The following is a 16,565-nucleotide window of genomic DNA, read 5'->3' as shown; positions in this document are numbered from 1 at the left end:
GTACACTTAATGACATTGTATTTATACACTTTATGATTGATTTGGCAACATTTCGCAGCTAAATGTTCTCTTATAGGGGAAAGGAAGTTTACCAAAGTTGGCTGTTTTTATGTTTAGACAAACCGATAAGAAGTTAAGTGCAGTTAAGTGGAAAGGAAATCAATGCTGCAGTGCATGTGTGACTTTTGGTCTGTAAATAAACAGACCACTTGTGTCTGGCCAAATCACAGAAGTGCTGATATTCATTAAATAGCACTCTTGCTAATTAACAAAAACTGAATCAAAAGGGATTTTTAAAGGATGATTTGAGTTTACAGTAATGTAACAACTTTTAGTGTCTGATATTTTAATTGATTGAATGATTTTGCAATCATGTTTAATATTTCAACTATTCACTGAGCTATTTTTCGTGTGCGATTTAATTAAATAACAGTGGAAGTAAGTGCAGGTAAACTACAGAAAACATTTAGTCTCATAATATGAGATCATAAAAATATACAATTATAAAATATTGCATAGCATGTCCTTTTAAATTTCATATATTAGCATTAAAAAAGTTGGGTTAAAAATAAGCCAACATGAAGCGCAATGGTGGATTGTTTTAACACAGACCTGCTGTTAGTTTATTTCAATTCAATCCATTAAGTGAGTTACAAAAATAACTCGTTTGTTGTTTTTTTTGGCCAAAACATTGCCCTAACTATCCATTATTATTACTTATGGCTATCAAAAGCAGAAATGGAAAATTGCTTGATTGTCATTTTTTTAAGACTACACAATATAAAAATGATTAGGCTATTTTTTGGTTGTCAATATGTGCGTGTGTGTATGTGCATAAAAAAGTCTTGCATATCAGAAACCAACATTAAAAAAATTGTTAGTGTAAAAATAACCCAACAGGTAGCACATTGGTGGGTTGTTTTAACACAGACCTGCTGTTAGTTTATTTGAATTCAATCCATTAAGTGGGTTACAAAAATAACTCATTGTTGGGTTATTTTATCAAAATATTGCCCTAATCATAATCCATTATTATTATTTATGGCTATATTAAATCACCCTAAATGTTTGTTTATTTCTCTATTGAAAGCAGAAATGGAACATTGCTTGATTGTCATTTTTTAAGACTACACAATATAAATATCAATTGGCTATTGTTTGATTGTCAATAAGAATGTACGTGTGTGTATGTGGGTAAAAAAGTCTTCATATCAGAAACCAGCATTAAAAAATAGTTAGTGTAAAAATTCACCCAACAGGTAGCCCAATGGTGGGTTGTTTTAGCACAGACCTGCTGTTTTAAACCAATCCATCAAGTTTTGCCCATTAGGTTTTTTGCAATAAATTGGGTTACAAAAATAACTAATTTGTTGGAGAATCTTGCCTAAATGTTGCCCTGACCATAAACCATTATATTATTAGCTGTCAAATTATCATAATTAATGGTATTTTATGCCAACAAAGATTTTTTAACCCAACTTTAACTGCCCCGCCAAGAAAAAATATTTTGGGTTGACACACTCAATTTATATTTTTAACATTTCATAATTTCTAAAATACCAACGTCTGCCAAATGGTTGATATGTCAATTTATGGCAAAAATACAGGAATTAATACATATAACAAATCTGAAAATATAGTGTAAGACCAATTTATTTAAAAACATAATCAAAATAAAGCATTTTTGAATACTAAATCATCTTTATTTTTTAAGTATGCCATAATATATATATATATATATATATATATATATATATATATATATATATATATATATATATATATATATTTTTTTTTTTTAACAATAAAACCAAAATCGTTCAACAAGTAGTAGTAGTAGTTTAACAAGTTTATGTTTGTTGATTTTTTTTTAAACCAACAATGCAGTGTGTGTTAAACATTATTTATGGTCAGTATTTATACATTTAATCTCATTTAAAAGTTATAAGTCAATATATTATATATTTTGACATATATATTTATAAGTCAAAATATGATCAACCGTTTGGTAGAGCAGGCAGTTAAAGTAGGTTATCAAAATGGGCAATTTACTTGATTTACATTTTAAAGACCAGTGACACTCCTCAATTAATATTAATATTTTTGATTGTCTATATGAATGTGTGTTTGTGTGTAAGAAGTATTGCATATCAGAAAACACTGCTTTGGTTTAAAATGCAGTTTCTGAGTGAAACAAGATGACTTTTCATTTTTTAAATGTGATTCTTTTGTAGCAAAGACATCCAAAGTAGGGCCCGCAGGCCAAAGTTGGTCCATGGTAACCTTTGATTTGGCCCACCATCCCATCTGTAAAAAGAGCAGGAGATTGTTTGGGAGGTGGCTGGGGTGAATGTCTTTGACAGAGTTTAATGTAACCTTTTGTTTCTTTGTTTTATTGCTGAGCCACAAAAAAGCCAAATGAAATGAGGGTGGCGAGGTGGCACAATGGGTAGCACTGTTGCCTCACAGCAAGAAGGTCGCTGGTTCGAGCCTCGGCTGAGTCAGTTGGCATTTCTGTTTGCATGTTCTCCCCGTGTTGATAAGGGGTTTCCTGTCCATGTTTCAGTTTCCCACACTAGTCCAAAAACTATATGCGCTATAGGTGAATTAAGTTAAATTGTCAGTAGTGTCTGCGTGTGAATGATAATTTATGGGCTGCAGCTGGAGGGGCATCCACTGCGTAAAACATGCTGGATAAGTTGGTGGTTCATTCCACTGTGGCGAGTCCTGATAAATAAAGGGACTAAGCCAAAAAGCAAATGAATAAATTAAATTAAATGACACAATTAAATACTGTAAATAAATCCGACTGTGCAAATACTGTCACTTGACAAATGCAAAATACATTTGTAAGCAAATCAAAGTAAGATTGACTAGTGTATACAGCATTGAACTTGTGTTATAAATGGGATTGTTTATGCTTTAAGTTCACTATAAAATGTTAAAAATGATACTGCATTGGTGAATGTGATTTAAAACCTCGTTTTCTAGTTATTTTTAAACATTACAGAATCAATTACCCATGGCAAATTTTATATTTACAGTATTTACTCAGCCCACAGCCCTCAGTCATGTCTGCTTTTTGGCCCTTTATAGGAAAAAGTTCGGGCACCTTTTTTCTATAGGGTCACACATATTATGAGTTGTTTATATTGGGAAAAACTCGGTCAAAAACTCTTTAAAACTCAAACTCACAATCTATATATCCAGAAAAGTAAGGCTAATTCAAAGGGGACACAAAACAAGATCACTTTTCTTAAATCATCTGGCAGATGTTTGTCATAGTATTTGTTAAGATAGTATTTGTTTTCTTTTCTTTTATAAATATTGATCAAATGTTAAATTTGGCTTTACATAAAACAAAAAGTAGTTGCCATTGGGATAAAAAGCAAGCCTAATTCAATTAATGGCAGATGTGTTATATCAAGCTTAAACTCACTACATTTTGATGCATAAGACATCTGTGAGCAAATCAAAGTAAGCTTAACTAGTGTATTTTCTAGTTATTTTTAAATATTATCGAATAAATGACCCATGGCAAAATTAATATACAGTATATATTTGGCCCAAAGCCCTCAATCAAGCCTGCATTTGGCCCTTTATATGAAAAAGTTTGGGCACCCCTGTTCTAAAGGGTCACACATATTATGAGTTGTTTATATTGGTAAAACTAGGTCAGAAACTCTCAACTTAAATACCCAAACTCACAATCTATATATCCAGGTGTTTAAAATAGCTGCGCGCCCATTTCAAAACTATAACTTCCCATTCATGTTTAGCACACGGCTTCCCTAAATTGAGGCGGACACCTGTTTTTCACTGTAAGCAGATCCTCACGGCTAATAAATGTCGCGGGATAAGCATAATCACGACGAGTCCTCATAGCCCCTTTTCACCTGAAATCCAATCCACGATGAACACATTGCTAATGCGCATTATGTACACGTATGTCCTCATTAAGGTAAACACACATACAGCTCCTTGTAAGTGACGGGAGAGGCGGGACTTCCTAAAAATGACGCTACCCGGAAGTCAAGTACTCTTACATTCTTGAAGGGTATAAGCGAAGGCAGGAAGTTTACTGCGCTTTAATTGATCGATTATTTAACGTCTAGTCGTCGTAATATTTTAACGACTGACTTGGGCCGGTTGAAATGGGGTATTTTCTGCAAAGCAACGGACGTATGGGTCCACTGACAGAGTAAAGAAGACGGAAAACATGTCAGAGTGTGAGCGCGCGTTGACTCATGTTAGTCAGGTATGTTGACATTATTTTACACAACCTGGTGTAAAATTTTCTGTTCGCATGGGTTACAAACTGATTGGTTTAGTGTGCTAATGTTAGCCAGGTTTGGTTGAAGAAGGGTTGAGGAGCTACAGGTGAGATTATTGATCGACGGAAAAACCTGCTAGATAATGCAATACCATGTTTGCGAATACTGTTGGGACAATATGTCTTTTAAACATCTTGTTTATTCAGTACAGGTATCTAAACATTCTTAATATAAGATCCATTTACCCAAGAGGCTAAATAGTTAAGATATTACGCGTTTTTCCACTTATTTCTTGGAAATATTGATTAAAAATAAATTGGCTTTACGTAAAACAAAATATGGTTACCTGGGGGTAAGAAAAGTAAGCCTAATTCAAAAGGAAAACAAAACCAGATCACTTCTTAATCATCCTACAGATTTGTGTAGTAGTATTAAGCTTAAACTCACTACATTTTGATAAAAACCCGATCTGGTAAGTTTATGTTACAACTGTCTCCATGGAGTGAGCTTAACAACGTTACTTTCTTGTTTGTTTTAGTTAGCATTAGGGCTGCTCGATTTTGGAAAATTCTGATATTGTGATATTTAATTATTCTGTAAATTCTTCTGATATAAATATAGTTTCAGGAGTTTGAATAGCACTATTTGATGGTTTTCTGGGAAATTTAATGGTATTCAGGCACAGAAATTTAAAAATGGCAATGCACAAAATGCTTTTATTACTTCGTTTTGTCTTGTTTCTACTAGGGCTAGATGATACAGCAAAAAAGAAAAAAAAAATGATGACGATATACAGGGTTCAATGCTAAGGATTTTTTTCTACTGGGCCGATCGGGCCAGGTTGAGATTTTTTTCTTAACCTGCCAAAGTTTTCACTGGCTCCACCACAAAAAAAGGTTAATAGCTATTTCTTAGCCACATACTTTAAATAATGTGGCAAAATAATCTGTGTGAATCTAAAATTTAAAGCTTTAAAAAATGTTAATAAATGTATAATGAGCAAAATTCAAGATTTTATGCAAACGAAAGAGCAGTAAAGGTAATGTGCTGGTATTTTATTGCAATTCTAAATTATTTTTATAAAAATGACTTGCCTAACTGACAACAACATTTATTTATTTTTTTCCAGATTCTTAATTTTGTACCCATGTAATTGTCTGCTTCTAAGACTTTAGAAACAGACGTTTTCTTTTAGCCTCATAGTTTGATGTTGCTTCCATGTTGCCATCTTTTTACTTTACTGGTTGTCATCAGGTTATGGAAAAAAAATAACATGCTCATGGTTACTGGTCGATAGGGGACAGTAACTATCCTTTCTACTTTGCCGAGCATCTTTTACTCTTGCCCCGGGCCACCAGGCAGTCCTTATTGTTTAGCCCTGCTATATAATGTTTTATATCATTCGGTACCAATATTTATTGACTTTGTGCTTTAACCAAAGCATTTAGCAATATTAGGGATTTTTATTTATTTAACCACTTTATTTTAATTTACCAACATTACTAAGGGAAATAGTTCTAATAGTCAAAAGCAAAAATACATTTAACACAAATGTCTCGTCTCTTATGTCTTATAATACAATAAACAAGTGTTAAAGAGACTCTCAAATTTGAAAAATAAAATGCTACAAAGTGTGTGCAATGGTAATGCGTAAATACTGAACAATCAAAGCAAACTTTAAGATAATCAACATCTGTTAGATGCCAATAATAATAATACAGTAAGCCTCAAACTCTAAACAAAACAAATTATGATAATCAAATCTGTGCTTTTAAGTAAAGGAACCAACCATCATTCAAATACATGCTGAACATTAAAAATGGAGTGACTACATTACCCCTATGCTAAAGAATCTTTTAGATGGGGTGCTAGTGGCTGGGATGCACAATAAAAGAAACCAAAAAGCCGATCTGGCCACTTGATACATACTTTTTTATTTAAAATCTCCTCACTGCTTCTTGTCGTGGCACTCATTTTTGTGTGTGTTGTTATTCTGACCTGAGCTGAATGAAACCCAACCATAGTCTGTTCACATATTGCATCTAAAAGCAGGTGAAAAGTGTGCGGCGCATGGATTTATTCACCATTTTCATCACGTGCGCCGCGTGCACAACATAGTGTCACCATAGCGCCTTTGTTTTGATATTTAGACTATAAACTTTCTTAGAGTAAAAATATTGTTTTGTTTTTGCCATCAAAAAGCAGAAAAGATATTATAAGATGCTGTTTTAAATTGTAAGTAAATCAGTGTTTTTGAAACCAATAAAGACAGCAGAAGTCAATGATTCACTTAAATGATTTAGCCTGACATATTTACTGTTCCAAAATACTTTAAATGTTTCTCAAAATAAAATATATTGTGCTCAAAGAGGTCATTTTTAATTTTTTTAACCCAAACATTTAAAAAGAGAATATATTGTAGAGCAGTAATCATAATACTGTGAAACTGTCATGTTTTTATCTAAGGTTCTCATACCGTCAGAATCTTATACCAGCCCATGCCCACACTGGACACAAAAGGTTTTTTTCTTTTATTTTGTAGTGAATAAAATTTAATTGTAGTAAACACTCAACTAACTATGGCTAGTTAGGCTAAATAAAAATGTCATAACAATGATCTTAAACTAAACTAAACCGCTTTTGACAATGGATTTCCGTAATCACTATACATTTTAATAATATATTTACATGTAATTTGCATGTTGTTTTTTTTGATGCCGTAACAAGTCACCATTTCTTTTCATTGTTTTAAATAACTAAATAATTACTTTAAAAAACTTTTAAATAATCTTAATTACTTTTACTTTTAAGTAAAATATTAAATAATTGAAGTTTAATTAAAGCTTTTTAGGTTTTAAGTTGTTTGTTTGTACCCAAAAAGCATAAATTGCCCCCAATTTCATTGCAGGAAACTAAGGCCCCATCCACACTAAGATTCATTTAGCTGTAAGTATATGAAAATAAAATATACATTTTTATAGACGTTTCTTCTAGATGAATGTAGAATTTTTTTCCCAAACTAAAACTGTAGTGAGTCCTAAATTGGATTTTTTTTTTTTTAAACGACTCTCTTGCATTTTTATGTGTAAAGCCAATCTTTGTATTTTGAAAGTTAAGTCAACAGCCCACAACTCAAATCAGACACTGCTACGTCTACGTATATTCTTACACTCCAGTTCATTGGCTGTTTCTCAATATGCGTTCTTCAGCAATCTTGTGTAACTTCATCATTGACTGCCAAAGTTCAGTTTCAAAACTCAAGACCGCAAGAACGGGTGACAAGTTAAAGGACCTGCATGTGTTCTTGATATCGAGGATGCACCTATGCAGACTTGAGCACCAAACTCACTCAAGAAGACCCAGAAGTCATTGCGACTGGAGGTGAAAAGCGCAGCAATTTAAATAGATTTATTATTAAAGTTCAGAGATAAAACTCTCAGGAGTTTCCCTAAATAAAATGGTAAAAGTAAACATTACCATGAAAAAGATTATAAAGGCATAAACGCATTAAAGAAGTTTATTTGTCGAAATTCTTATTAAAATCTGTTTTATTTGTATTGTTCAACGTATATTTGTGTGATGCAAGTAAATTAGTCATGCTTGACTAAATTAATGTTTTGCATTTAAGACCTTTTTATTCGCTCAGAACAAATCCTCATTGTGCACTAGTGAAATGCAAAAGAACTTGTTTTGCATTCGAGTCTCTAAGTTGTAACATTGACATTACTACATGAAGGAGATTAACTTTTGCAAATGCGATGTGAACTTTTTTGCAATCTTACTTCAGTGTGATATTCTAAACAACAATTCTAAAATAACAATTTTCTGTTAATTTACTCACATCAAAAATTTAATGACCTTTTTTTCAGTTGAACATTAAAGAATCTTTTTAGCTGAAACTTCTATAATGTAAGCATTGCATTGAAAAATCACCAGCACTTTCAGAATCATGCAAAAAAAATAAAAAATAAATAGCAAAAAATCCTATGCAGGCAAGGCAAAATGAAATACCCCTGGCTCTTGATAATAAACTGAGGTCTTCAGAAGTGAAACTTTAGGTCTGCACAAGAAATTGACTTGTTTAGAGCAGTATTACCTTTTAAGACTCATTTGGCTTTTAATGAGGCTGTGCTTACAAAAGTCTGTAATGCAAACTTCCATTAGCACGGATTAATCGTTCATATGATTGTTTTTTTTTTAAATATTTTTATTATAGTTTTTACAGACATAGAAAAACAAGAAACAGACAGACAAACCCATCATGAAACAATAATCTGTGCAAAATGTAAAATAAAGCATGAAACAAGGGAGAATGGCAAGACATATGACCCTAAAAAAATACTCTTCGATAGATATATATATAAAGGGAGAAGGGACAAAAATGACAAATCTTCAGAAATTAAACAACACTATTATTCTTTATGGTGTTTTAGAAAAAAAGATCCCACATTTAATACCACTTCTGGAACTCCGCCAAATTTTATATCTAATTCTTTTCAAATGTAAAGTGGAGATGAGTCCATGAAGCCAGTCGGGGGAAAAAAAGGCCTAACATTTTTCTTCCAGAAACAAACTATACTTTTTTATGCTATGATCATGCCATACTGAACAGGTAACTGTACATTTTGGTTGAGAGTCTCCAGAAAATCTGACCAGCCAAAAATGGCTATCATTGGGTCAGCAATTAACACAATCATAAACCTTAGCAAAGAACTTAAGTATTTCTTACCAATAACTCTGAATTTGAACATAGGTACCCTCAGCAGCTTTACACTTGTCACATGTGTTGGAAACCAAGGCATAACATTTACTACTGTAAGCTTTGTTTTAGAATAGTGAAGTCTGTGTAATACTTTGCACTGAATAAGCTTGTGTCTAGAATTTTATAGAACATGAATAGTCGCATAAAAGGCATTGATCCCAATCAGCCTCAGAGATTAAAATCCCTAGGTCTTCTTCCTAAGTGACTTTCAAATTATTATTATTATTATTATTATTATTTGACTCTCAAAGTTATGGCAATGCATTATACCATTGACTACATTATACCAAGGACTACAAATCTCTACTGAAGAAAAATGAATCTAGATCTTGCCGCAGGCCCTGAAATTTATTAAAGTGATAGTAGCACCCAAAATTTCCCTACCATTCACTTACACTCAACTTTTTTTCATTATTATTATTTTTGTTAAACACAATTTAAGATATTCTGAAGAATGTTGGAAACCATAGCTATTGACGTACAGTCAAAAATATTCACACTCCTGTGAGGTTTTTCAAATGTTTCCCAAATGATGTTTAATAGAATTTTCCACAGTATTTACTATAATATTGTTTCTTCTTGATAAAGTCTTATATGTTTTATTTCGGCTGGAATAAAAGCAGTAGTTACTAAACCCCGTCAAGCAATATTTACAGAACAAACAATCGTTATACAATGATTTGCCTAATTACACAGTCTTGACTTATTAACCCAGTTAAGCTTTTAAATCACACTTTAAGCTGATTACTAGTCAAATTTAAAAAAAAAAAAAAAAATTTTTTTAATTTTTTACTGTCATCATGGCAAAGAGAAAAAAAAATCAGTTATTAGAAATGAGTTTAATTTAGTTAAATTATTTCAATTTAAATACAATTAATTAGTAAAACTATTGTGTTTAGAAATGTTGACAATAGTCTCTCCATTAAACAGAAATTGGGCAAAATAATATATAGGGTGGCTAATAATTCTGACTTATTGTAGGAACAAAAAAAAGCTCAAACATCAGTTTTTGTCCCTCAACGTTCTTCAAAATATCGTCCGATATGTTTAACAAAAGAAACTCAAACAGGTTAGGAAAAAGTGAAGAATGAGTAAAGTTGTATGAAGTATCCCTTTAATATCAGTTCAACTTGCTTATTTTACAGGCTCTCCTGAAAGTCATCGTGCCATTGTGGACAGAAAGGTCTTCATCCCAATCCTGAAACCTGGAACGCCACACTTTCCCCTTCTGTTGGTGTAACATTACATATTCCTTCACTTGATGCCTCAAACACGTCATGCAAATGATGTGAAAACAAATTCAAATATTCACAAGACTCTTCCTGCTCATCCATCCACCAAACCCTCCTATTCTAAATGCTCTATCCACATCTTCCTTCCTGAATCCTGTGTCCCATCCTGTGTCAAGGCCATGCTCCGCAAGAGAAGTCCTCTTGTCATTTGTGGTGCTTTCATATTCGTAGCATGGAATGTTGTTCTCCTTTTTGTCCTTATGAGGCGCCCTTCAAGTCCCGGGACTTTCAATAACCAGGATAAACCTGGAGAGACTGAGCACAGAGCCGAAGGAGGCAAGTTTGGAAATATCATGAATGAAGTGATTCGAGTAGCCGATGCATTCGAAGCTGAACTTGCAGCTCAAAAGAAGATCCTACAGCAGATCCAGAGCCACTGGTCAGTGTGGGACAGCAAAGATGGCGTGATTCCTGAGAAGTCGAAATCAGAAGTTGAACACACAGCTCCGGTGGTCATCCCGATTTTAGTCATTGCCTGTAATCGCGTGACGGTGAAACGCTGCCTGGATAAACTCATCGAGCACCGTCCATCAGCCGAGCTTCATCCCATCATAGTGAGCCAGGACTGCGGACACAGAGAGACGTCTGACGTGATTGGCTCATACGGCAGTCAGCTGACACACATAAAACAGCCGGATCTATCGGATGTCGCCGTGCCTCCTCAGCATAAGAAGTTTCAGGGTTACTACAAAATCTCTCGCCACTACAAATGGGCCCTCAGCCAGGTCTTCAACACCTTTTCGTACTCTTCGGTTGTTGTTGTGGAGGACGATTTGGAGGTAAATCTCTTCCACTGATTGTTGTTTGTGTAAATAAAAAAAAAAAAGGTGAATCTGATGGTAAAATATGGTTGACGAGGAGAATTCAGAACTATTAAAAGCTTAAGAGGCCAATCACACTGAACGCACCTTTACGTTCCAAAAACACAAGGCGCACCACACTGCCTTTTTTATTGACAAGAGAAAAAAGAAGCGTGGTGTGCTTTTTATGTCGCAAGGGAATGGCAAAATCAGCTGCGTTGTGTGCGCGAGTTTTGCTGTTGATGTTAATATAATTTTAATATTTAATAATATTGTAATATTCAAGATTTGTGAGGTGTACAGCTCTGGATAACCCAAAACAGCAACTGCAAGTCTCTCCATTTTCAAAAGTTTTCGGTTGTTGTCTTAACTATACAAACACTGCAGGCACCTCAATGGAAACCCTGCCTCTGCTTTCATTTGATTGGAGAATAAAATAGAAACCACTTGCGTAACTGCCTTTTTTGCTCTGAGTTGACTTTTTTTTTTAACTGCGAGCGCACTGCACCAAAGGGCAAAAATGCGAAGCGAAGCTGGCGGTTAAAAAGCGAGGCGTACAGGGCGCATAAGCAGCTTGCATAATGCTTGTTCCCATTAGTAAACCATTCAGAAAAGGCGCCTCTCGACGCAAAAAGCGTATTCGGTGTGATCGGCCCCTAAGACATCTTTATTTTTTGATGTTTTACAGTGAGCAAATGTGTTTGTGTTTGTAAAACTACATGCAGTTGCGCACAAAATCACCAACTACTTAATAGCTACTACATTTGAGTTTGAACTTACTACTCGACCGTTAAAAAAGTACGTTGTATACAGTATGAATTTGAATATGAATGGAACTCGGACGTACAACATCCGCCATTTGTCATCATCACGTGACTTACCTGCGTCAGTTGCGTCACTTCACTCCCATACGCTTCTTAAGTTGTGACGTATGGAATACGGTTTCCGGGTTTAAGCTGCTACTCATTAGAATATTTGTTTATAACCACTTTTTTTCAATCACACATTAAAGTGAATATTATATAAAATCATGTTGTACACAGTCTCTGGATTTGTTGCGTCACGTACACCAATATTTTAACAATTTCTAAAAATTCATCACTTTCCGGCCATCGAATTGTAGGCATGGATGTATATATTGCGAGCGTGATTTTCGAAATTATTACAGCGCTTTGTAAACGTTTATTATTTCCATTTGTTGAGTCTCCCCATACAGTTTGATATAGCACTTGGACCCAGAAGCAACTTTACGTGATGTCACACTTAACAAGCGGATTCAAGAATTATCTCACGTGGCATTATTTTATTTATTATTTTATAAAAATATACAGAGGGGCTAATAATTCTGACTTCAACTTTATATTACGTTTAATTACCTCTTAGTTAAAGCTTTATCAACTATAAAAACCCTTAGGGGAAGGTACACTTGTCAGATTAATTTTCTAACACAGCCATCATTTATAATCAGCAGTGGTGTAAAGTAATAATTTACAAATACTCAAATCACTGTAATTGAGTACTTTTTTTTTTCTCAGGAATTTTAATTTACTAAGTAGTTTAACAAATGTGGACATTTTCTTTCACCTGAGTACATTTTTAATGCTCTATTGCTACTTTTACTCCACTGTTTTTCCTTCAACCTGCAGTCACCACTTTATTTACTTTTGTCTATGGGTAGAATCTATTTGATCATATCATACTCAACTACCTAACTAAAGGGTACTTTATAAATGATTGAAGTCTTTATACTGAGAGACTGTTTAGACCTCATGTCACTAATGAGAAGATGAAGGATGTCTACAATATGATGACAGAAATGGCCTTAAACGATCATTAAATTAACTACAGAATCTTACGTTTTCACACACACACACACACACACACATGCACTATTTGTATGTAAACACTTCAACCTTTCACAATGTAATACAACTTCTTACTAGGGTTGCATGGTTTGCCAGTATTATGGTTGTATCGTGATACTATGGCTCCAAAATACTGGCGGTGCCACTGTAGTTTGTAAACTGTAGTATCGTCATTAACGGTCTATCGAGAGAGCGGGAGGTTGCTGCTTGATCATAACGTGTACAATATAGTATTTCCGACAATTTTCTTTATAATTTAAATTACAGTATCGCAATACTATTTAGTACTGTGATACTTCAGCTGGTATAGTGTTGTAAGATTAATTCATGGTATTGCGACAACCCTACTTTCTACTCGTGAGTACTTTTAAAAGGGCTACTTTTTACTCATACCATGTACTCTACTTGCACTACATTTTTGGGCAAGTAATGGTACTTGTGCTTGAGTTTTCTGTACTTTTCCCACCACTGATTAATCAGAAAATCTGGCATGAAGTGTAATAATTCATGATGGAATGAACTGTTTCTTTGCTGGCATCACAAGCCCATTTTTATTTTGTTAACTCTACGTTGGATCTCTTTCACCAGGTGGCCCCTGATTTCTTCGAGTACTTCAGAGCGCTTCATCCTATGTTAAAATCCGACCCGACGCTGTGGTGCGTGTCTGCCTGGAATGACAACGGCCGGGATGGATTCGTAGACCCTGGAAAAGCGAGCCTCCTGTACAGGACTGATTTTTTCCCAGGCCTGGGCTGGATGCTCACAAAAGACCTCTGGGCAGAGCTTGAGCCAAAATGGCCGGCCTCCTTTTGGGATGACTGGATGCGCCACCCTGATCAGCGCAAAGACAGATCCTGTATCAGACCGGAAATATCCAGAACGTTAACCTTCGGTCGAAAGGGTGTGAGTTTGGGGCAGTTCTACGACAAGTACCTCCGCTTTATTAAGCTCAACACCGAATTTGTGCCTTTTACAAAAATGGACCTGTCTTATTTAGAGAAGGAGAAATATGATGAGAGCTTTGAGAAGGAGGTTTACGCTGCTTCACTTGTCACATTGGAGGACTTAAAGAGTGGTAAACTGTCTGGATCTGGCCCATTTCGGGTGCAATATTCTAGTCCGGACAGTTTTAAAAGTTTGGCTCGCAATCTCGGCGTAATGGACGACCTGAAATCTGGAGTCCCAAGAGCTGGGTATAGAGGAGCAGTCAGCTTTCTTTTACGTGGGAAGAGGGTTTATTTAGCTCCACCTGCTGGTTGGAGTCGGTATGATCCAAGCTGGAGTTGAGGTGGGCTGTGCCTGCTTCACATTTAAGGTGCAAAGCACACTAAAAAAATAATAATATTGCATGTAAACATCATTCCCTTCACAGCATTGATGAGATTAATTATCATTGTGCTGCTTTATGATGGAAAACCTCATTGAAGGGGTTTCAGGATGAACGCGATACCAAAGATTATAAACAAACCAACTTGTTGCCTCAGGTTTCATTATCATGTCTCAATGGTAGGAGTTATACGATCATTTTGATTAGTCAAATCATTAAACTGACAGAGCTAATAAATGAAAAATCTTATAATGACATATTTTTCACACAGTGAGTGTTTGTTCAGGAACAGAACTTGAGTGTAAAATGTGTTTTAAAAAGTAACACTTATTTTTTTTAACTGTGAAAACCGATCTAAGTGCCTATAAATGTAGGAGATTGTTTGATTAATTTCTGTGTACTGTCTTTATTTGATTGTGTGTATGGTTTATAGCGCTGTGATTGCATTTTGTTGGGGGAAATCATGGTATTTTCGATTGTTTTGTGTTTTACTTCTGTGCTGGGATTTTGTTTGGGAGGAAAATACAGTTGTTACATTTAATTGACTCTTTATTTCTTACCCATACAACAATAATAAAAAAATCTATCTATCTATCTATCTATCTATCTATCTATCTATCTATCTATCTATCTATCTATCTATCTATCTATCTATCTATCTATCTATCTATCTATCTATCTATCTATCTATCTATCTATCTACAGTGTTTATTCTGTCTGTCTATCTATTGTCTGTATTATCTGAAGATGATATAGACACTATAGATCAGGGGTCACCAATCCTGGTCCTGGAGGGCCGGTGTCCCTGCAGTGTTTAGCTCCAACTTGCCTCAACACACCTGCCTGGGTGTTTCAAGTATACCTAGTAAGACCTTGATAAGCTTGTTCAGGTGTGTTTGATTAGGGTTGGAGCTAAAATCTGCATGGCACCGGCCCTCCAGGATCAAGTTTGATGACCCCTGCTATAGAAAAATAGATGTTTTAGATAATTTAGACACAAAAGATACTACTGTAGATAATCTTATCTATCTATTATGTGTCTTATGTCTATTATCTACAGTATATATTTTGCTTTCATGTCTTCAGTGTCTATATTATGTACAAGATCAATTTATCTATCTATAGTGTCTACAGTATATTATCTATAGTAGTGTGTATCTTCTGTCTATACAGTCTATGATCTATCTATAGTCTATATTATTGACAGTATAGTGTTCTATCTATCTATCTATCTATCTATCTATCTATCTATCTATCTATCTATCTATCTATCTATCTATCTAGTCTATATCATCAACAGTATCTATCTACCTACAGATAGACTACTGATAGATATATAGATAGACAGACAGACACACTGTAGATAATATAGACTATAGATAGAGAATTGGAAAGAAAGATATTATGGATAATATAGACACGAAAGATACTGTAGATAATCTATCTTATCTATTATGTCTAATGTCTATAGTACGTTATCTACAATACTGTTTCTATTTAAATATAGTGTCTATCTATCTATCTATCTATCTATCTATCTATCTATCTATTTATCTATCTATCTATCTATCTATCTATCTATCTATCTATCCATCTATCTATCTATCTATCTATCTATCTATCTATCTATCTATCTATCTAGTCTCTATAATATCATCTACAGTATCTGTCTATCCACACACATTCATAATTATATATTTCTGTAGAATGTAGTCATTTATTCGATTTATATATATACTTATTATATATACTAAATTAAGCTTTCTGGCATATGAGATTCACCAAACAAAAAGTAATGTTATTTTTAGCCACAAGTTAACTACGTCACCGGAGCACTCCCACGTTATGACGTATGTTGCCAGAGCCACGGCTCTGACGTTAACTACCGTAGCTCAGGCAGTCCTGAAAGGTTTGATTTCGCGTTTTCTATTTACCTCACTCGTGTGTCACATTTCGTTTCGAGCACACAGTAGAGGAATGCTGTGTTAAATATGGGGTAAATTTGAGTCAAATGAATGGACTTATTTGTCATTTTAACTCTATATTTAATTTCCAACCACTTTCAAACTCATCCGTCCGGTTTATTTATGTGCTGGTTTACAGCAGCAGCGTAAACAAACCACCATGGAGGAAGAAAAATATAGTTAAAATACCTTCAGACGAGAGACTTCAACGGTACTTCTCTTATTCGCTTTCGATCTGGTGGTTTTCTACTTTTTAATTGAAATTATTTCATCCTGAATTT

At 34.4% G+C, this 16,565-nt stretch overlaps 1 protein-coding gene across 2 annotated transcripts; it reads left to right on the top strand.

The window, feature by feature from the left end:
- Positions 1-4,038: 4,038 nt before the first annotated feature.
- mgat1a (alpha-1,3-mannosyl-glycoprotein 2-beta-N-acetylglucosaminyltransferase a) lies at positions 4,039-14,710 on the top strand. 2 transcript variants are annotated; one of them, XM_005157757.5, is made up of 3 exons: positions 4,039-4,258; positions 10,182-11,107; positions 13,582-14,710. In XM_005157757.5, the coding sequence occupies exons 2-3, from the start codon at positions 10,298-10,300 to the stop codon at positions 14,278-14,280; spliced, it is 1,509 nt and encodes a 502-aa protein (XP_005157814.1). In that variant the 5' UTR covers positions 4,039-4,258; positions 10,182-10,297; the 3' UTR covers positions 14,281-14,710.
- Positions 14,711-16,565: the final 1,855 nt, after the last annotated feature.

The sequence above is a fragment of the Danio rerio genome, chromosome 15 (assembly GCF_049306965.1).
Source record: "Danio rerio strain Tuebingen ecotype United States chromosome 15, GRCz12tu, whole genome shotgun sequence".
Lineage (NCBI taxonomy): Eukaryota > Metazoa > Chordata > Actinopteri > Cypriniformes > Danionidae > Danio > Danio rerio.
The sequence above is the reverse complement of the archived record's forward strand: the minus strand, read 5'-3'. Positions and strand labels throughout refer to the sequence as shown.